The sequence below is a fragment of the Ahaetulla prasina genome, chromosome 4 (genome assembly GCF_028640845.1).
Source record: "Ahaetulla prasina isolate Xishuangbanna chromosome 4, ASM2864084v1, whole genome shotgun sequence".
Classification (NCBI taxonomy): Eukaryota; Metazoa; Chordata; class Lepidosauria; order Squamata; family Colubridae; genus Ahaetulla; species Ahaetulla prasina.
The window spans coordinates 72,794,079-72,816,419 of NC_080542.1; the positions used below are offsets into that span (position 1 = coordinate 72,794,079).

General features: G+C 39.8%; 1 protein-coding gene across 7 annotated transcripts in view; it reads right to left on the minus strand.

Annotated features, from left to right (window-relative positions):
• Positions 1 to 1,163: 1,163 nt before the first annotated feature.
• The window catches only part of BMPER (BMP binding endothelial regulator), a 589,367-nt gene continuing 568,189 nt past the window's right edge, over positions 1,164 to 22,341 (minus strand). The window contains exons 13-14 of one of the 7 annotated variants that reach the window (XM_058182126.1): positions 15,137 to 15,267; positions 1,164 to 2,617 (exon numbers count right to left, since the gene is read on the minus strand). In XM_058182126.1, the coding sequence (XP_058038109.1) occupies positions 2,436 to 2,617; positions 15,137 to 15,267 (313 nt within the window). In that variant the 3' untranslated portion in view covers positions 1,164 to 2,435. The other 6 variants (XM_058182117.1, XM_058182115.1, XR_009155017.1 and 3 more) reach the window with 6 other exon arrangements.

Genomic DNA, 22,341 nt, shown 5'->3' on the forward strand with positions numbered 1-22,341 from the left:
TATTCCTGCCCGAGGAAGGCGAGGATAGAACTGCTGGGCCGGGCACGGCCAGCAGCCTCTTTCGTGCTTGCCGCCGCCTCCTCCCCCCTCCCTTCATTATTCCCTGCCCGAGGAAGGCGAGGATAGAACTGCTGGGCCGGGCACGGCCAGCAGCCTCTTTCGTGCTTGCCGCCGCCTCCTCCCCCCCTCCCTTCATTATTCCCTGCCCGAGGAAGGCGAGGATAGAACTGCTGGGCCGGGCACGGCCAGCAGCCTCTTTCGCGCTGCCGCGCCTCCTCCCTTCGTTATTCCCTGCCCGAGGAAGGCGAGGATAGAACTGCTGGGCCGGGCACGGCCAGCAGCCTCTTTCGCGCTTGCCGCCTCCTCACCTGTTTCTCGATGGCTGTCACTGCCACCACGCGTGTCCAACATGGGGAGGCGCGAGGAGCCTCGCCAGGCGGCCCGAGGAAGGCGAGGGTAGAACTGCTGGGGGCAGGCACGGCCAGCAGCCTCTTTCCCGCTCGCCGCCTCCTCTGCCCCCTCCCTTCATTATTCCCCGCCCATGGGGAGGAGCCGCGAGCCTTGCAGCGCGAAAAGGGCCATATTAAATTATACTTCCAGAATTTGCTGCGGGCCAATAAAAACTGGCCCGCGGGCCGCAGTTGGCCCGCGGTCCGTAGTTTGGACACCCCTCATCTATAGTTTCCTGGGTCTGTTTTTTTCCCTTTTATGAAGATTGGAACCACACTAGCTCTTTTCCAGTCCTCTGGTAGTTCCCCGGTGCTCCAGGATTTTTGAAGGATGTGGTACAATGGTTTTGAGATGACATCTGCTAGCTCTTCTAGAACTCTGGGATATAATCCATCAGATCCTGGTGATTTGTATTCATCAAGATCAGCCAGACGTTCTCTTACCAAATGTTTGCTTATTTTAGCCTTTATTTCTAGTCTGTCTTTTACAGTTACATTTTTTGGTAGGTTGGACTATAGTTTCTTTTTGTGTGAAGACTGATCCAAAGAAGGAGTTAAGCAGTTCTGTTTTCTCTCTGCTGCCTGTTACTTCCTTGCTGTCATCTCTCTTTAGTGGACCGACTGTTTCCTTGATTTTTTTTCTTGTTAAAGGTTTTTGAAAGAGAGTTCAAAACAGTTATATTGACAGAGGAAAACTGTATTTGAATTGTACTAAAACATTTTGAAAAGTTCATGAAGCAAAAGAAGTAGCTCTAATCAAGCTTTGGTTGATACTTCCTACTAAATAATTTTTAAAAACTTTTTTTTTAAATTAAGCAGATCATAAGGGTAAACAGATCTTTACAACCAGTGAAGGGCCTGGCCCTTTACAACCAGTGAATACAGTGTGGAAATAATTTACTTATACCTGAATAACATTTTGAAAGAAAAGTCATTACAGTGTGTTTGCTTTCACTAAGGGAATCTGTGTTTGAATAATAACATATCTTTCAGCGTTCAAAAAAATTGTATGCATTAGCATCCTGTTAATAAGGGACAGTTTATAAAATGAAACTTCATGTTTGAAAAAATTAAATATCTTTTAAGATCCAGTGTTGTTACAATTGATAAGTGAATTCCCTAGAATTCAAAATAAAACACTAGTATAGTACAGTAGCCTCTACTCCCCATACATACACCTTACAGGTACAATCTGTAAAGGCTACATATACACATTGAAATGAGGTGACGAAGCATAATATGCATTGTCAAGTTTTCTTTATTATGATACTTTATTATCCAAAACATCTATTAGTAAGTCCTGGATCAATCTAAACTTTAGCCAAAACTTAGATTGGAACATGAATAGACCTGAAAAAAATTGGGTTCTCCAGCAGGTACTTTCCTGTCACTGAATGTCAGATTGAGTTACACAAAAGAGCCACATGGTCTATAGTCTAGGAGTAGATAAATACGAATACATAATGGAAAGAATATATACATATAATAATAATTTGTCCTATGATTGAAATAAATGATGCAAAAATCCAGAGAAATGAGGGACAGCCTCTTGCTGAAGTGGCATAGCATGACCACATCGTAAGGTCATGCAGTGCCAGACATAGTAAGGTCATGCTACGCCTGCTAGATTTAACTATGGCTTTTGGGCTTCAGCACATGGTCCTTCACACAATGTGGATGGATACCATTTTATTTAGTTCACTGATGCTAATGGATATGGCAATTTTATATCTACTCTTTTCATGTGTGTGCGTGCACGCGCACACACATACATAATCAGTCTCACATATACACAGTATATATACAACTGCATATAGACTTTATAGATGTAAATTTCCACATACATTTGTAGGCACAGACATTTCCTTTTCTCTTTGGAAGAGTGTTTTGTAAGATTTGCCAACAAACTCTGCAGTCCTTATTGGCTATGAACTTCAAAAGGGACTCAAGATATCAAGTTCAGTGTCCTTGGAGTGAAAGTGAATGTCACCGCTGTGAACAGAGAGTGGGTTTGATGCATCTTCCTTGGTGGTGGACTAAGTTGGCAGGACAGTGGCATCCTGCAACACAGGCTTTATTGCAGGGACCAATCTCATTCCAGTTGGCACAAGTCTTCACACAACCAGGACCACACATGTTATAGACTGCACCATGTTTACATTGGGTTCCTGGAAGACATTTCAAAGATATGAATTTCACAGCTTGTTTGGATCTACAGTTAGTCATCCTCAAAACAGATTCATAGAAATCACAGTCAGGGATACTATAGCTAGTCATTACAATTATTATTAGAATAATAAAAGAAAAGATGACATTTTTCAAATACCCCAGCTGAAAGCATTTTTTCATAGAATATGACAACCTCACAATCTTGATAATAACTTACAATGCTAAGATTTGAATGTGTCTCGGTATCAACTGCCTTCTTAATTTTCCTGGTGCTGATTATGTTACAACACACGCTAAATATTATTACAGCATCTTCTATTAATCCCCAGCTTCTTCTTTGGAAACATTACAGTATATTCTTTACAAAAAAATTAAAAAGTATCACTGGAAGAAGGAGCAAAAGTATCACATTCTTAAAATGATGTGTTGAATTCTGTCTCGGAAAAGAGAAGTCTCAGAAGCATCATACAGCCTACAAAATCCATAGCATTCAAGCTGTCTTTGAGGATCTTCTAATTCTCTGCATTTCAGAGGAGGAGAAAGGATTGCACAGGGAGGAAGAATGATTAAAGATGCCTCTTACAGCTCTGCCAATAGGAATGGTCTGTTGAATATTAAGTCCAGATGGCAGCTTTTGGAAGCTTGAGTCTAGAATCCCAACAACTGACGATAAGCAAGAGCAGCAACTATGAAATAAATAAGCAATAGTGGGATTTTTAAAATTTTATTTTACACAACCTATGTTGGAATCAGGCTAAAGTGTGTAAAACAAGTATTGCTTTCTGTCTCTCAAACATGATCTCTGAAAGGGAATAGTTTTCCTTGTTACAGATAAATTCTCAACCCAGCTCACCTGAATAATAACTCTGCACTTGCCAGAAAGCCCACCACTCAAAAGGCATTGGAGATTTTGTTGGTTATATTTTTATGCAGATGTTTATTATATTTTTATGCAGCAAAAATTGGATATAAAGGATACATTGAACCAATGGACATTATTTAAAAAGCAGTTTTTGAAACTAGAGAATAAACAGCAATTAGAGGCCAAACCCTGACTCATCCAAACTAATTTATAATCATTATATTGCCATACCACTTAATGTAGATTTCAACATTGAACAAGCTGCTGTTTCTAAATTATGCTCCCCTGAAATCATCCCTAGTTGTTTCTTAAAAACTTACAGAGAATCAATCCTGCCTTTCTCTAGAAAGACCTATGGTGTGTGTATGTGGGATAACAGTGCTTTTCCATGGCATGGAAAAAGGTTTTTTTCAATTGTTGAAAAGGTCTCTTCACAGCAAATGCATTTCTTTCTATTGACATGGAAACTGATTTGTTGAAATATTTCAGCATTTATTTTTCCATTCTTCTCCTTTATTTCTTCCAACCCACATAGCCAAACAAATCTATTTCTTTTAATAGCTATGTTATTGAAATGGTTGTTCTTGGATATCAGTTTAGTGAAAACTAAAGTTTTAGTTTTCTAACTAGTTATTCTAAGAGTTGTTAGAAGAAACTCAAGGAAGTTCTAAGAGTTGTTAGAAGAAACTCAAGGAAGAAGGAATTTAACAGGTGGATGCCAAAAAACTGGGAATCTAACAAGAACCTTGAATTGTGGGTGACAACAATTTCTAAAGAAAACAGATGAGTGAGATTAAAGTATCTATTGTTGGAAGAGGGATCTAATGAGCAGAAAGAAATGGAGAGAGAAAAAAATAAAATAAATCATAATAATAATAGTACTCCTAACTACAATTTCAAAAAAGCAACTATGACCTTATAAACAACGACCTCTCATATCTTGACTGGAAAAATCTATTCTCAACCTGTATCACTGCTGATGAGCACTACAGAGTTTTCCTACTTGAAATCAATAGAATCATCAAACAATACGTACCACAAATCACCACCAAAATTAAAAAAAACCAAATTACCCATATCAATAAAGAAGCTTAAATCCCCCCAAAAATCCCTTTGGAGAAGAAACAAAAAGGGCCGTGTAGCAAACTTCAAAAACCGCTACAGAAATATTTGCAACCAAATAAAAACTGAATGCACCATTTACCACAGAAAGCAAGAAGATGATCTTCTGCTCACAAATTCCAATCGTGCTTTTTATAATTTTGTTACCAGTAAACTTAAAGAATCAAGATCCATCCCACCACTGAAAGAATCTAATGGCAATGAATGATACAGTTAAAGCAAACCTCTTTAACACATTCTTTGGCTCAGTCTTTGTTAACAGTGATGGTACATATCCGACATTCCCCAATCGTACTAACAATGATTACAATGACTTAACTCATATAGACTTCACAGAAGAGTATGTTGAAAAAGCTCTTCGCAAACTGAAACCATCTTTATCTATTGGGCCTGATGGACTATGTGCATACTTCTTAAAAAAACTTTCCACTAATATAGCAGAAGCCCTAAGCATAATCTTTGATAAAGCTTTCACGACTGGTTCCCTTCCCAAACTTTGGTCTCTAGCCACAGTCATCCCTATCTTCAAAAAAGGAGATCCCAGCCTAGTTGAAAATTACAGACCAATCTATCTATGCTGCGTTACCTGCAAAGTAATGGAATCTATCATCAACCAATCCATTACACTCCACCTAGAAACAAACAACCTATTCTCTAATAAACAGTTTGGTTTCAGGAAAAAATTATCATGTAACTTACAACTTCTCCACTGCAAAAACATATGGACTACTAATCTTGATCAAGGCAAAGCAATAGATGCAATCTACATAGACTTCTGCAAAGCTTTTGACTCAGTAGTACACGATAAACTTTTCCTAAAACTAAAATCCTACAGACCTCTTCACAATTGGATAACTGCTTTCCTGTCAAACAGACAACAAGTGGTCAAAATTGGCAATGCTCTATCAAATCCTGTCCCTGTCAAAAGTGGCGTTCCTCAAGGCAGCGTTCTTGGACCAACGCTCTTCATACTATACATAAATGATCTCTGTGACCATATCTCAAGTTATTGTGTTCTCTTTGCTGACGATGTCAAACTATTTAACACCACATACTACTACTCTTCAAAAAGACCTTGATTTTGTATCCGATTGGTCTAAAACTTGGCAACTCCAAATCTCAACCAGCAAGTCTTACATATTGGAAAAAGGAACCCAAACACTAAGTACAAGCTTAATGGACATTATCTTACAGATGACCCCCACCCTGTTAAGGACCTTGGAGTTTTCATATCAAATGATCTAAGTGCCAAAGTCCACTGCAACTATATAGCAAAAAAGGCTCTAAGAGTTATAAACCTAATTCTGCATAGCTTCTTTTCCAAAAACTCTACACTACTAAGCAGAGCATTCAAAACATTTGCCAGACCCATTCTTGAATACAGCTCATCTGTCTGGAACCCATCCCACATCTCTGACATTAATACAATTGAACGAGTCCAGAAATATTTTACAAGAAGAGTTCTCCGCTCCTCTGATCACAACAAAATACCTTATTCCACCAGACTTGAAATCCTGGGATTAGAAAACTTAGAACTCCGCCAACTCTGATAAGACCTGTGTTTAACACCCAGAATCATCTATTGCAATGTCCTTCCTGTAAAGACTACTTCATCTTCAATAGCAATAACACAAGAGCAAACAATAGATTCAAACTTAATGTTAACTGCTTCAATCTTGATTGCAGAAAATAAGACTTTTGTAACAGAGTTGTTAATGCTTGGAATACACTACCTGACTCTGTGGTCTCTTTTCAAACTCCCAAAAGCTTTAACCAAAAACTGTCTACCATTGACCTCACCCCATTCCTAAGAAGACTATAAGGGGCGTGCATAAGCGCACAAAAGTGCCTACCGTTCCTATCCTATTGTTTCCTTTCAATATATGTTCTTGTATATAATGTTGTGACAAAAATAAATAAATAAATAAAAAAGAAAAAGAAAACTCCCCAAAAAGACTTCTTCAGCCTCAGCTATTCCTCTGGCATCTTAACCAAGGGGCTTAATGGGGAGAATGGAAAAGTTCAATTGTTTGAACAAGTATTGTAGCTTTGAAATGTACTGCACCTCTGAGAAGAATACCCAGTCACTTAGTGGAGGATGAGAGAGGGGTGGGTGGGAGAGGATGAACTGTTAATTTCCCAGCAAGGTGCCTCAGCACCATATACATCCAATTCAATTACTTAACACTGTTAAGTTATTTTTATATGATAGTAGACACAGTTTTGTGTGTCTGTAATATTGTAAATATTCACAAAAGGTCTGATATTTTTATTTGAATTTGCAAAGGATGAGATGAGGGAAATTGCTGTCCAAATCCTCACTCCTCTCTGTTGGAAACCACACCAGGGTTTATTTTTATTTTTATTTTTATTTTATTTATTTTATTTTATTTTATTTTATTTTATTATTTTATTTTATTTTATTTTATTTTATTTTATTATTATTTTATTATTTATTTTATTTTATTTTATTTTATTTTATTTTATTTTATTTTATTTTATTATTTTATTTTATTTTATTTTATTTTATTATTTTATTTATTTTATTTTATTTTATTTTATTTTATTTTATTTATTTATTTATTTATTTATTTATTTATTTATTTATTTATTTATTTATTTATTTATTTGTCAAACCCAACAATATATATAAGTATAAGCATAAAATAACCATAGGAATTGGATACAATCAAAGAGAACATTAGGACAAGAACGGTAGGCACGCTGGTGCTCTTATGCAAGCCCCTTACAAACCTCTTAGGAATGGGATAAGGACAACAGTAAATAGTCTTTGGTTAAAGTTTTGAGGATTTTGGGAAGAGATCACAGAGTCATATAGTGTATTCCAGGCATTAACAACTCTGTTACTGAGACTTCCGGTTTGGCTCCATAGGTGATGGCAGCGATCGTTACGATCGCCAACCTCTGGATTTTGTGGAATCGCTAGGACAGCATAAACCTGCAGTCCAGCGGTTTGAAAAAACCCCTCTTCGGAAGAAGAAGAGGAGGTGAGCTGCAGGGTAGTGGTAGAACTTCCCCAAAACCCCTGGAGAAAAACCAGGGGTTCGAAGGGTTAAGTTCCCTCCAGTAACCCAAAGTGCTCCAGATCCGAGGATTTTTCTGCCTTGACGGATTTAATCACCATGACCAAACTCCGAGATCTATATTGGACAATGAAGGATTATACCGGACAGAACAAAAGTGGAGAATGACATGCAATTTAGCTAATCCAATTCCCTGTTACTTTGTATCAAGCTTGAAAAACAGTAAGAAAATGGTGGCTAGTTGTTAACAAGTTAACAAGTGGAAAGTGAAAGTGACAGAACTTTTACTGCTTGCTGTCTGCCGCTGATAGAAACTACGGGAGATTTTTAAATATTGCTATAAAAGACTGCGTTTTTAGGAGGCTTAGAAGTTTTAAAGTGAACATTAAGTTGGAAATTTTTTTTTACAGAAAATGGCAGCCAAACAATTAAAGACAACTGTAACAAAGAGTTCTGGAATCTCTTCAGCTGGTGCTTCTCTAGCTCACACAGCAGATATTAAATCATTAAATTTGGAGGCGTTACAGGAGAATTTGAAGGTTTTATACAAGAAAAAGTTAAAGTAATAACAGATGAGATGTCTGAAATGAAAGAACAGATGTTAGAAATCCAAGCTGGAAATAAAGAAATTAAGGAAGGATTTGTGATTGCAGTAGAAAGTCTGGCAACAAATGTGATTTTATTAGAAGAGGAGATTGAGGAAATTAAGCAATTTAACAAAATTGGAAAATAAAATAGAAGAATTTCAAAGTAAAATGGAAAAAGCAGATGATGAAATAGTTTTGATACAATATAGGGCTATGGAATTTGCTTTAAGAATCCGTGGCTTAAAGGAAAATAAACAAGAGAACTTAAAGGAATTTTTTTCTGAAGCATTTGTTGAGATATTAGCAGCTCGACCAGCAGATGTGGCTTATCAAATTGACAAAATATATCACATAACTTCTTGGATAGCAAGGCAAAAAAAGCTGCCGAGGGATATTGTTATTTACTTTACAACTAGAGCAGTAAGAAATCAGATTCTACAAGCCTCACATAAGGGGGAGAAGATTCAGGCTGCTGATCAAGAAATTTTAATACTAAAGGAAATTCCACCAAAAATGTTAAGGGCTAGGAAGGAATTTGCCTTCCTGGTGAATGAACTTAAAAAACGTCAGATTGAATATAAATGGGATATTCCAATTGGTATAATAGTATATTATGTAGGGAAAGCACATCGTCTTAATACAGTTTGGAAAGCAAGAGACTTTTATGTGGATGTATTAAAAGCTGGTAATCTTCCCCCACTGGAAGGCAGAAGAAAGGAGGGTGAAGTGAAAGAAAGAGAAGTGACGCAGGTACAAGAACAGATTGTGATGGAAGAAGATTTATTGCAAGTGTTGGAAATATCTATGACGGGTTCAGATCCAAAGGAACAAAGGTTGACAAGAGCTGCTGCTAAACGCAAAGAACAAGAAGTAAAGGCACAACATCAATTGGCAACTACTACAACGGAAACAGTGGGAGGAGCAAGGCCCAAAGAAAAATGTGATTTGCGGCTGGTGTTCCAAAAGTTTCCTTTTGCCGATAATGGCAATTAGACTTTTATAAAAATGTTAACGGTTTAAATTCATCACAGAAGAGAAGAAAGGTATTTCATTATCTGAAACAATTTAAAAATGATATTATATGTTTACAAGAAACACATATTAGATCTTTAGATCAGAAATATTTGATAAATTCAAGACTGGGAGTACATTTTGTTGCCTCCGCTTTGGAAAAAAAGAATGGACTAATTATATATATAAAGAAGGACTTATCAGCAAAATTAATTGAGGTGGATAATCAAGGAAGATATATTGCTATTGAACTTTTGTTGGAGGGAAAGAAGACACTATTAATAGGAGTCTATGCTCTGAATCAACAACAAGAGAAGTTCTTTAAGTTTTTACATAAAAGAACAGTATTTTGGGATTATAAATCATATATACTAATGGGTGACTGGAATGGTGTATTGGATACTCAAAAAGACAAAAAAAGTTTAAGGAAGATTTCAAGCCAGGCGAAACTGCCAAAGGCCTTTTTTGAAATGATGGAAGACTTGGAATTAAGAGATATTTGGAGAGAATATAATACAGAAGAGATGGATTTTACCCTTTTTTCTGATAGGCATCAATCGTTTTCAAATAAAAATCGTTTTATTTTGATTACTAATGATTTGTATTCTAGAGTAAAGAAGACAAAGATTTGTTCAAGAACTTTATCTGACCATAGTCCGGTTTGGATTGAATTTGATCGGGAAAAGGAGGCTAGGAGATCATGGAGGCTGAATGAGAATTTGTTTAAATATGAACAAAATGTAAATGAATGTAAAAAACAAAAGATTTTTTTTTATGAATATGGAAAAAGGCACACCTATAGAGATGGTTTGGGATGCAAGCAAGACCTATATGAGGGGAACTCTTATACAAATGAATATTAAATATAGAAATAGATTGCAGAAAAAGAAAAAGGAATTGGAAGAGGAAATTAAAAAGAAAGAGCAGTTATTGATAAATAGTCCAGGAAATAGAAAAATAAAAGAATCAATAAATATATTATGAGGTCAGTTTAATATGTTGATGGCAGATCAAGTAGCAATTAATTTACAATATGTAAAACATAAAATGTTTAATAATGCTAAGAAGCCAGGAAGATGGTTTGCTTTTTAATAACAAAAAAACAGAAATCACGATTGATTGATAAAATAGAATATAAGGGCAAAGAAGTGTATCAAAAGAACTTGATCAAAAAAGCTTTTTTAGAGTATTATACAAAGTTATATACTAGGGATTCGATTGATGATATAGAAATAGAAAGGTATTTACAACAACAAGGTATTAGTGAACTTACAAAAAATCAAAGAGAAGAATTGAATCAATTAATTACTTCAAAGGAAATAATGTTAGCAATTAAGCAGCTTAAAGTTGGTAAAGCAGCTGTTTATTATAAAAATTTACAAAATGAGATGGTTGAACCACTTAATGAGTTATTCAATAAAGTTCAAATGGGAGGGGATGTTCCCCCTTCATGGAGGACAGCCTTTATTTCGTTAATACCAAAGGAAGATCGAGATGGTATTAAAGCAGAGAATTATAGGCCAATATCGCTTTTAAATACTGATTATATTTGCCAAGATACTGGCTAACAGATTAATGCCAGTGATGATTCAAATAATTCATAATGATCAATGAGGATTTATTAAGGGGAGGCAGATGAGATATAATGTGAGGCAAGTTGTAAATTTACTTGAATATTTGGAACGAAACAACCAAGTCTCAGTGGCACTCTTCTTTTTGGATGCTGAAAAAGCTTTTGATAGATTGGATTGGTAGTTTTTGATTAAAGTAATAGAAAAAATGCAATTTGGGGATTATTTTACTCATGCAATTAAAGCAATATATCAGAAGCAAACAGCACAAATAATAGTAAATGGTGGTTTAACAGAAACCTTTAAAATTGAGAAAGGGATGAGACAGGGATGTCCCTTGTCTCAGTTACTTTTTATTTTAACATTAGAAATTTTTTTGAATAAAATACGTAGTTCAGACCAGATGAAGGGCATTAGAATTAAACATCAAGATTATAGGCTAAGAGCGTTTGCAGATGACTTGGTTGTTACTGTATCTCAACCAATATATTCAGCTACTGGTTTAAAGGAAATAATTGATCAGTATGGTAAAATATCTGCATTTAAGGTGAATCAACAAAAGACAAAGATGATAACTAAAAATATGAACTTACAACAAAAAGAAGAGTTGAAAAGATCTATGGGTTTTGAAATAGTTAAAAAGGTTAAATATTTAGGAATATATATTACAGCTTCTAATGTGAAATTACATAAAAATAATTATGAGGTATTGTGGCAGAAGGTATGGAAAGAAATGGAGAATTGGAAGAAGTTACAATTATCTTTGTTAGGGAGAATAGCAGCTATAAAAATGAATGTCTTGCCCAGGTTTCTGTTTTTGTTTCAAATGATACCGGTACTTAAGAACGATATAAATTTACAGGAATGGCAAAAAGGGATTAATAATTTTGTATGGATGGGCAAAAAAACCAAGAATAAAGTTAAAAATAATGCAGGATACAAGGGAAAGGGGTGTGTGTCTTAAAATGCCTAATCTAAAATTGTATTATGAAACAATTGTTTTATCATTAATTACTGATTGGATTAATCTAACTGAGGAAAGAGTTTTGAATATAGAAGATTATGGTTTGTTATATGGGTGGCATGCCTATTTGCTATATGACAAGGAAGTTGATAAGAGAGGGATCTTGGAGTCCTAGTGGATAACCATCTAGATATGAGCCAGCAGTGTGCAGCAGCTGTTAAAAAAGCCAACACAGTTCTGGGCTGCATAAACAGAGGGATAGAATCAAGATCACGTGAAGTGCTAGTACCACTTTATAATGCCTTGGTAAGGCCACACTTGGAATATTGCATCCAGTTTTGGTCGCCACGATGTAAAAAAGATGTTGAGACTCTAGAAAGAGTGCAGAGAAGAGCAACAAAGATGATTAGGGGACTGGAGGATAAAACATATGAAAAACGGTTGCAGGAACTGGGTATGTCTAGTTTAACAAAAAGAAGGACCAGGGGAGACATGATAGCAGTGTTCCAATATCTCAGGGGCTGCCACAGAGAAGTGGGAGTTGGGCTGTTCTCCAGAGCACCTGAGGGTAGAACAAGAAGCAATGGGTGGAAACTGATCAAGGAAAGAAGCAACTTAGAACTAAGGAGAAATTTCCTGACAGTTAGAACAATTAATAAGTGGAACGACTTGCCTTCAGAAGTTGTGAATGCTCCAACACTGGAAATTTTTAAGAAAATGTTGGATAACCATCTGACTGAGATGGTGTAGGGTTTCCTGCCTGGGCAGGGGGTTGGACTAGAAGGCCTCCAAGGTCCCTTCCAACTCTGATGTTATGTTATGTTATGTTATGTTATATTTAAAAGTAATACAATTAGAAATGCACTGTTGAGGGTGTGGAGGAAATACCAATATAAACTAGATGGAAAGATACCATATGGGCAATCGCGAGACATATGATAGAAAATATAAATATATATCAAAAGATGGAGGTAGTTACTTATAAAGAACTTCTTTGTATGGAAAAGGGGGAATTACAATTAAAATCTAGAGAAAAGATGGGGGAAGAAGGTAAAAATTATACATGGTTTCAATATGGGCAATTTACAAGTTAGATGGAAACTAGATCAGAAAATAGGAGGATAATTTGTTAAAACAAATGAGAGATCAAGGTCAACAGCATATTAAGAGGTTGTATAATGTATTAGTAGAAATAGATTCAGAGACCGAATTGGTTAAGGATTGCATGATTAAGTGGGCACAAAACTTTCAACAATCTATAATGTTGGAAACATGGGAAAGAATTTGGGTGAGGAATGTTAAATTTACACAAGCGCAAAACTTGAGAGAAAATTTTTATAAGATGTTTTATAGATGGCATTTAGACCCCAAAAAGTTGTCATGTATGTACCCCAATGTATAAGCTAAATGTTGGAGATGTGATGGTGAAGATGTCACTTATTATCATATATGGTGGACTTGCAAAAAAGTTAAAGCATTTTGGATTAAAGTATGGTGGATTATACAGAACATTTTGAAAAAGAAAATTAAGTTTACTCCGCAGTTTTTCTTATTAGGAATAATTACGGATTGTACAGTTATAGAGACTAAATTGATCTTGAATTCAATAACAGCCGCAAGACTTTTGATTGCTCAATATTGGAAGAAAGAAGAAGTACCTACAATTGAAGAATGGATACTTAAAGTATCAAATTTGGCAGAAATGGCAAAAAATTCTGCATATTTAAAAGACTATACAAGACTATACAAGAAAAATATATTTCAGAATGGAAAATGTGGATTGATTATATTCAAAATAAGTATCAGATAAAAAAATATCAAATAGCATATGAGTAAAATTAGGAATTGTTTTGTATTAGATAGATGTTTAAAGGAGAGGGGATTTGAAAGTGTGATGATGGGTGGAGTGACTAGAGATTATAATTTAAGATTTATTTTGGATTATGATTGTTAGTTTTGATACCCCACATTTTGTCTGGGAAGTCTCGGGGGGAGGGGGTTAAGGGGGAGTGATGAAGCTCCCACAACTTCTGAAGGCAAGCTGTTTCATTGGTTGATTGTTCTCACTGTCAGAAATTTCTCCTTATTTCCAGGTTGAATCTCTCCTTTGATCAGTTTCCATCCATTATTCCATGTCTGGCCTTCAGGTGCCTTGGAAAATAACTTGACCCCTTCGTCTCTGTGGCAGCCCCTCACTTAATTATCACAAACACTGTATTTATACTTAATCTATATTTATTTATGTTCCCCTTAGGGGCTACTCAAAAATTCCTACTAGTTGAACGCATGAAGTATTCACCTATATCTGGGTCACAAATGTTTCTAGTACTGTAAGTCTAGTACTGTAAGTCTTAAGACTGATTTCTTTTTGCTGCAGCAGATTAACAACATAGTTATTCTTCTATTCCTTTAAAAAAATCAAGTTTACTTCCCACATGGTAGGCTCACATTCATCTTCTATTTCTTTTGCTAAATTCCAAGGTCTTCTAAAGGAGAATATTCTTAGTTTTTATAAACACAGATGCTTTATTGCCCTTTGCATCTGCTTTTCCTTCTATACTTGGATAATTCTTCTGAACTTTGCTGTTCCAGTATTCCTGTTAAATTCACCTTTTGATTCTTTGCTTCTTAAGACAATGGCCAATAACAAAGAAATATATTTAGCAATTTATCCAAGAATAAAACTGGGCTTTTTTTCTCCTCATATGCATATCCGTCTTTTATTTCCCACTTCAAATATTATATAGTCATTTGTTTTATTGCTTTCATTCCTTTGCTTTAAATATTAGAATGAGATCAGAAGTTTTAAAGGTGAGTTTTTTCTAATATCATTTTTTTTAAAAAAAATATGCATGTGAATTATTTTACTAAGCTCAAGGGCAGAAGTAGAGCTATGAACACAATGTTAGTTAAGCCTTTCTGTGGATGCTGGATATGTTACAATTAACCTTGTCATTTGAGCAAGCATAAAATAAGTGCTTTTTCCACCCTACCCAGAGTTTTAAAAGCAATGTTGTACCTCTCAGCATAACTACAAACACTTGAACTTAAATTATTAGCAGGATCAATATACTAGGCAATATTGATTTGCTTATTTATTCCTCTTTCCTTTTCCCCTTCCAATGAAGGCAGATTTATTAGTTATATTTCCTTATGAGCTAGAAGCTGAGCAGGTGTTATTAATTAGCCAGAATAATTCCGGCCTGCAACTTTGTGGTCCTTACACTAACTGCTACTCCATTCAACAGACTTAGGCATACAATATGAAGTAAAGAAAGGGGAAGCAGAGCAAAAGCAGGGTTTTGCAAGCTTCCTTTATCCTTCATGCTGCAATGCATGAAATGGTGAATTCCTTACCAGCACAATTTTCTTCAGGTTTCCAATGGACCTTCAGACCTTCTCTCTGACAAGCTCTGGCATAAGCTAGAAATGACTCACAATAGCAGTTTTTATGAACTGGGCACTCACACATATCTGTCACACAGGATCTGCAAGAAAGAAGGGAGTGAACGGGATCTCTCAGAGTTCTAATTTTTAGAAATGTATACAAATGGTTATAGCAAGTTCCTCTTATGAATTCCTGCATTCATAGACATTAATGTTTTCTATAAATGTTTTATAAACAGAATGGTTAATAGAATCCTCGTAGTGGTGATACTAATTTATTTTATTTATCTAAACTACCCAGTGAATCCATAATCTAACAGTATGTGTGATCTCAGAAACAATTAAGGGCATAAGCATTTACATTCAAATGTTCACAGTAAAAAGAATACTATTTTTATTTTATTAAATTGCCCACCCCACTTAGCATGATGACTCTTGGCAGCTAACAGGAGTTAAAAACACAAATAATAGTAAAATAAAATAAAAGGGGTGTTGATCTTACCTGACACACTCCTTTTCAGCATGTCGGAAACAGCAACCAGGAATGGATTAACTCCGTCTACCAATAGCTGGACTGAATCTGTAATTTCCTTAGCCACACCCCTCCTGTAGCTTCCCAGTTTCTGATGAAGGAGATAATGCAGACAGGTGTATGTACCTGTGAATAAAACACAAACATCCCTCCCGGGGTCCCAGGACCAGTCGTGAAACCGGGTGGGGCTGGCTACTGTTTCCAACATGCTGAGAAGGAGTGTGTCCGGTAAGACCAACGCCCCTTCTCCATACTGGTTGGAAACAGCAGCCAGGAATGGGACATACCAAAGCTGGACATCCTATTGGGAGGGAGCGGTCTGATCCAGATCTCCCTGCCCCGTAAAAACTCTCTGTAGAACTCGCCTGCCAAAGGCAGCATCCACCAAAGCGTAAGAATCTAGCTTATAATGGTGGATGAACAGAGAGGAGGATGCCCAAGTAGCAGCCCTGCAAACCTCCTCTAATGAGGCCTGCATAGCCCAAGTGGACGTGGTAGCTGCGCTTCTAGTTGAATGGGCTGTAATGCATCTAAAACCGGCAGCGCAAGAGCCTCATAAGCCATAGCAATGCACGCTCTGATCCATCTTCCTATAGTGGATGATGTAACCTTAGACTCAGAGAACCAGGTTGGAAGGAAATAAAGAGAGATTCTATCTTCCTTAAGGGAGTGGTTCTCTTTAAATAGAAACAGAGGACCCTCCACACAAATGTGTGCCACCAATGTTCTAAGCACATTGGAGTAGGACAAAATTGGGCAAAACTAGATCTTGAGCCCTATGGAACAATGTATTAATCTTTGGAATAAAGGTGGGATTTAAATGTAGGACCACTCTGTCAGGGTGGAAAACACAGAGGTCTTGTCTGATGGAAAGGGCAGCCAGTTCAGAAATGCATCTGGCTGAGATGATAGCTACCAAGAATGCTACCTTAAAAGGCAACAGGCAAAGGCTGAAGTCCCTCAAAGGCTCAAAAGGAGTCTCAGTAAAGAAATGCAATACCTTGGTTAGATGCCACATGGGGAACCTGTGTACTACCAGGGGCTGAAGATTTGTGGCACCCTGGAGAAACTGTCAAATGACCAGGGGATGAGATAAGGTGTTCTTCAACCTGCATGTCAAAATGGAAGACAGGGTAGTGACCTGTCACTGGAGAGTATTGGGAGCTAGTCTAACCCATCCTGTAAAAAGTCCAAAATATTAGCTATGGAAGCCCCAGTGGGAACTAAAGACTTCTTTGTGTACCAACAACAAAAGGCAAATCAGGTAGCATATATATGTGTCGTAGAGTTTCTGTGAGAAGCCTGATGGTCTTAATGACCTTGGAGGAAAAATTGTCCTCACTCAGCAGGCACCTTTGAAGCACCAGCCAGTCAGCTGGAACCACTGAGGATCCAGGTGGACCAGTGCCCCCTGGCTGAGGAATCCTCCAGGGCCAAGCCACTGATAAGTTCACCAGGTCCGCAAACCTGGGATGGGTGCAGACACCACTCCATATGGCCAACTGAAGCTCGGCTGAGCCAGTCCGCCTGCACATTCGCCACCCCCCTTTTTTTTATTTATATCCCGCCCTTCTCCGAAGACTCAGGGCAGCTTACATTGTGTAAACCCCTGAGATATGATCTTCTCGAATTGAATGAAGATGGGCCTCCACCCAAAGGCCCAGTCTCTTGGCCTCGTCCATCAGTGATTTGGATTGGGTGCCCCCTAGGCGATTTACATGAGCCTTAGTGGCCATATTGTCAGTCAAAATCAGAATGTCCTTGACTACTACTATGTCCTTAAGGGCTTGAAGGGCCAAATGGATAGCTCCAACCAATTACTATGTCTGGTTCCACTTTCCCTGAACCATGTGAGAGCCTAGTGGGTACCCCAGCCCAAGAGGCTGGCATCCATGGTGAGAACCAAGCAATGAAGTTCCCTAAACCTGCAGCCCTTGATGATGGCCTCAGAATGCCACCAGAGAACCTCTGTGGGTACCCGAACCTTGTCCGGAGAGATGCTGGTGCCTAATCTTTGAAAGGGGAGCAAGAATCACTGCAGCTCCCTGCTGTGGAGATGTGCCCAGGGTGTGATGGTGATGGCCGATACCATTTTCCCTAAGAGTTGAGAAAGCAGGAGAAGGGGAACAGAACATTGCGCCCTGACCTGTTGTGTCAACTCCCTCAGACTAACTTGTCTTTCCAGGGAAAGAAAGACCCTGGACTAAACTGTATCTATAACCACTCCCAGATGGATTAGCTGAGTGGAAGGAACCAAGTGGCTTTTGGCCCAATTGATAGAAAAACCATGGTCCTGTAAAACCTGCATAGTGGTGTTTAAGTCTCGTCTAGCCAGAGCTTCAGATCCGGACTGTACAAGAATATTGTCCAGGTAGAATTGAACCCATATGGGAAGGGTTCAAAGGTAGCCCAACAACGCTGCCATCAATTTAGTGATGACTCTGGGAGTGGGTGAAAGCCCGAAGAGCAAGGCCTGATATTGGAAATGTTTCCCCATATAATGGAAGTGGAGGAATTGCCTGTAAGCTGGATGGATGGGGACATGAAGATATTCCTCCATCAAACCTACAGACGTAAGGAAGTCCCCCTTTCTTATGCTCTCCAGGATAGTCTGGAGAGACTGTATTCTAAACCATTGATGATATGACGGTTCAGGGACTTCAAGTCTAAAATACACCTCACAACATTCCTCACAACAAACAAGCGGAAATAAAACCATTGTCCGAACTGCTCTTGGGGAACTGGTTGTATGGCTTGAATCTCTAAAAGATGGCTGATGGCCATTTCCATGACTAGCTTCTTGGTGGAATCCCTAGATAAAGGGCATCTAACAAACATTCTAGGGGGACTGGACAAAAATTCCAGGACTAGCCCTGACCTGATGGTCCCTCTGACCCAGCGGCCCTTGGCAGTCACTTCCCAGTGGCTGGTGAACAAAGACAAGCAACCACCTATGGTGGAGTCTGAAGGACAGTTATTTGTAGTGCCTGAAAGGGCAACTTCTTCCGCCCTGAAAGGATCTCCTAGGAAGGTATCTGTGGCCCTGCCTGTTCTGTCTGTCCTGATTGGGGACAGTATTCCTATCTGGAGAAATACGAACCTTGCAACTGCAGCCCTCCAACACCACTGTCTGGCTCTCGAAAGGGCTGAGGACGAAAATAGGGACCCGGTCAGGAATCCAGTCTATTGGTCAAGCTAGGCAAAACTTTGCATTTATCCCTAGCTTCTACCAGAAGAGGCTCCAGGGGATCACCAAACAATTTGTCCCTGTTATACGGGGCAGAAACCAATCTCCATTTGTTTCTGGCATCAGCTTGCCATTGTCTAAGCCAGAGGAGACACCTGACTGTAATGGAAGAACCAATGGACTTTGCTGCAAATCTGGAGGCATTCAACATGGTGTCAGCTGAAAATTCTATAGCTGCAATGATCTTTTAAGATCCTGCTATGACCTAGTGTCCTCTGCTGGCAAGCATAGCTGCAGCTGTCTCAACCACAATAAGGATGCCTTATTAAAGAATGAGGCCGCTGACAAAGTTTTAACCACCCATGCTAAAGCCAGATGACCTTTGACCAGCAACTGTTCTGCTCTCTTGTCCTCTGGTTGGAGAAGTTCCTCAGGAGGATCTGTTAGGACTGACTGAGAAGCCGGGGACACCACCAAACTATCAACAGAGGGGACTTGAAGAGCCTTGGAAAGTTCCACACCCATATTATAAAGGCGCCTATCTAAGCCATTGGGAGCAGATCCAGATCCAGGAAAAGCCCACTGTCTCTGTACTATATCCAGAAACATCTTGGGGGCCGGAACCTCTTCTGCTTCAACAGTGGGCTCCACAAATAAAAGGTCTGTGGGATCTGAAGATTCCCACCCCCTGCCCTTTGAGGGGCATGACTGAAACCCATTCAATAAGTCTTGGCTTTATGAAGTAAGGATTTAAACATCTGAGGACAGAAAAGACCTAGAAAGGCCGGTTGGTCAGGCACTAGGCCTTCGGCATCAGTCATATCATAATCATGCTGAATCTCATCCCCTGATAGAGATGCTTGACTGGAGGAAGGCTGGGAATAGGGCAGATTTATATCAGATTCCTGTGCCCTGGAAGAATCAGAATCCCTTGATCCTGCTCTTTGTTGGAGAACCACAGCAGTGCCTTGCTTAATGGCATTGGAAATTAAGACCCCCAATGAAGCAGGAATCTGAGTCTCCAATGTAACCTCCGTGGCCTTTATGCTGTTGGTGTAAAGGTAGCCTCTGCAGAAGAGCTCTCCTGACTAACATGTTGTTGTCGGTAAACCTCCTGTTCCACTGTTACATCAAACAGCAGATCCCTGTTGTCAGAATGACCCAGAGGTAAAACATGGCTCCATCTGGAAACCAATTTGTAGTTGATGTCCCTTCTAGGGATCATCCTGCTGTAGGAAAGTAGATAGTGCCTGAATAGAGGACTGTTCCAGAATCTGACGCTTCTTAGATTTTTTTTCTCAGTCTCCTGTTGAGCTTTCTGAATAGCTCTTTTCATAGCCTTATGCCTCCTTTCTTCAGCCTTGGAAGTCTGCTTGGAAGGTTTGCTGGAAAAATGATGAGACCTCCTTTTAGAAGGTAAAGTCTCGGGAGACCGTTCCTCCCATTCGTCTGGTGCATGCATGCACTCTGGGCTTCCTGCCACGTGGGTGTTGCATCCTTTTTTGGCAGCCTCCATTTCAATCTATCCGGTTTAATCTGGCTCGAGTTGTTGAAAAGCCTCTTACATTTATTTTCTGGGCAGGAACTGCATTAGCAAGTACTCACCACCCTGCAGATTGCCTCCTCAGAGGTCGAAGTCACCGGCTAAGATTCCCTAGGACCAACAATCTGATCTTCAATGCTGCCCTCTGGTGTAGGAATGAGGCAGCAAAAGTGGGGGCTGGACGCCTCTCCTCACTGATGCTCCAGCTCCAGAGCTTGCAAGAAGCGCGGAAATAATCATCACACTAAAAAGACTTCACTGCAGAGCTAACACTCATATACACTGCCTTTGCCTCTGCTGCGGTCCCGCAATTCGATTGCCAATGGGAGGGGTGAGATCCCCCACCCCTTGGGCAAACAGTTTGGAGCTAGGCTTGTGAGCGTTGCCCAAAAGATCTGCCAGCCAGCAATCCTGCGCTGCCTCCGCAGCCTTCAGCGATTCCAGGCAAAGCCTTACGCGCTGGAATAAAATGATTCCTCTTTCCGTTCTCTAAACTGATGGAAAAGATAAGCCAAAAGGATTAGCTCCAAAAAACACGACTAGTCCAAAGATCGACTGAGCCTGAAACTGGGAAGCTACAGGAAGAGTGTGGCTAAGCAAATTGCAGACTCAGTCCAGCTATTGGTAGGAATTGGTCAACCAATTCCTGGCTGCTGTTTCCAACCAGTATGGAGAATACATAACCTGCAGCCAAAGTAAAAAGCCATACAATGACAATTAAAATAATCCTTTCATAGGCTCTGACCATCAAACTTCCATACCCAGGAACACAAAGAGACAGAGGTGTTGTAGAAGGACAGCAGGGCTGGGACCATTCTAATTTCCAGGGGATAATATTCCCAAAGGGCAAATGCCATGACAGAAAAAGCTGGTTTCATGGGTCCTCCAGATGATGCTCCTTGAATGACAGGATCCATACTGGAATCTTCTGCTGGAATCAATCAAATAATCAAGGGAATAAGAGTTCTGCAAATTACACAGCCCCATGCCTTGAAGGGTTTTATAGATGACTGCTAGCAACTTGCATGGCACCCAGAGAATACTGATAACCAATGCAGAGGAAGGTTTGGGCCGAGGAGGGGGCTTTTTGCCAGCATGGCTCCTGTACCTTGTTGAGGAACACCTTGTCGCCCGATGAGGATTGTCTTGCCCTCGAGGACGGTCGGGGCGACAGAAACGGAGGCATGGAAGAAACGGACAGAAACGGAGGCATGGAAGTACGCGGCGGTTCCTGAGCATGGCTTCCAGGCACGGCGGGCCTGATGGGGGCGGTGGCTGGCCGCTGGCGGCTTTCCTGGCGTTTCCTGGTGTTTCCTGGCGTTCTCTGCTCGCGGCTGCAGTGGCGTGTGGTGGCTGGCGGAGGCGGCGTGGACGACCGATGGTGGCAACGGTGAGGCCGTCTGGGGCAGCGGAGGTGATGGAGTGGCCGAGGATGTGCTGAGGCGGTGAGCCGGGATGGCGAAGATCAGTAAATTAGGCCTTTGAGGAGGACTGGGGGCCTGTCGGCTTGAAGGGGGAGCGGCTGCCGATGTTTCTTCCGGTTCATTTCGGCCTGTCTCGGCCTGTTTATACTGGCATGTTTGCTTTGTCAGTGAGGGCCGGGTGGCTGGGGTGCTTGGGGAGCCGGCGGTGCTCACCCCTGGAGAGCCAACAGAGCCCACGGCCTTGGTGGAAGGCGCTTGGGCCTTGTGCCTTAATCAATTTAAACAACGATTAAACAACTCTGGAGACTTTTGGAGCCCTGCTGGGTACCCAGCGGACCCCCTCGAGCCTTGGGGCCCTTGTTGATTGGGGGTTGTTGTGCTAAGGGGACGGTGGTTGCCTTTAATCATCTATGACGCCGGCAGCGATACCCTGATGGGGATGGTGAAGACGGCGATGGCGATGGTGACTGTCCCCCTTCCCCCCAGGGG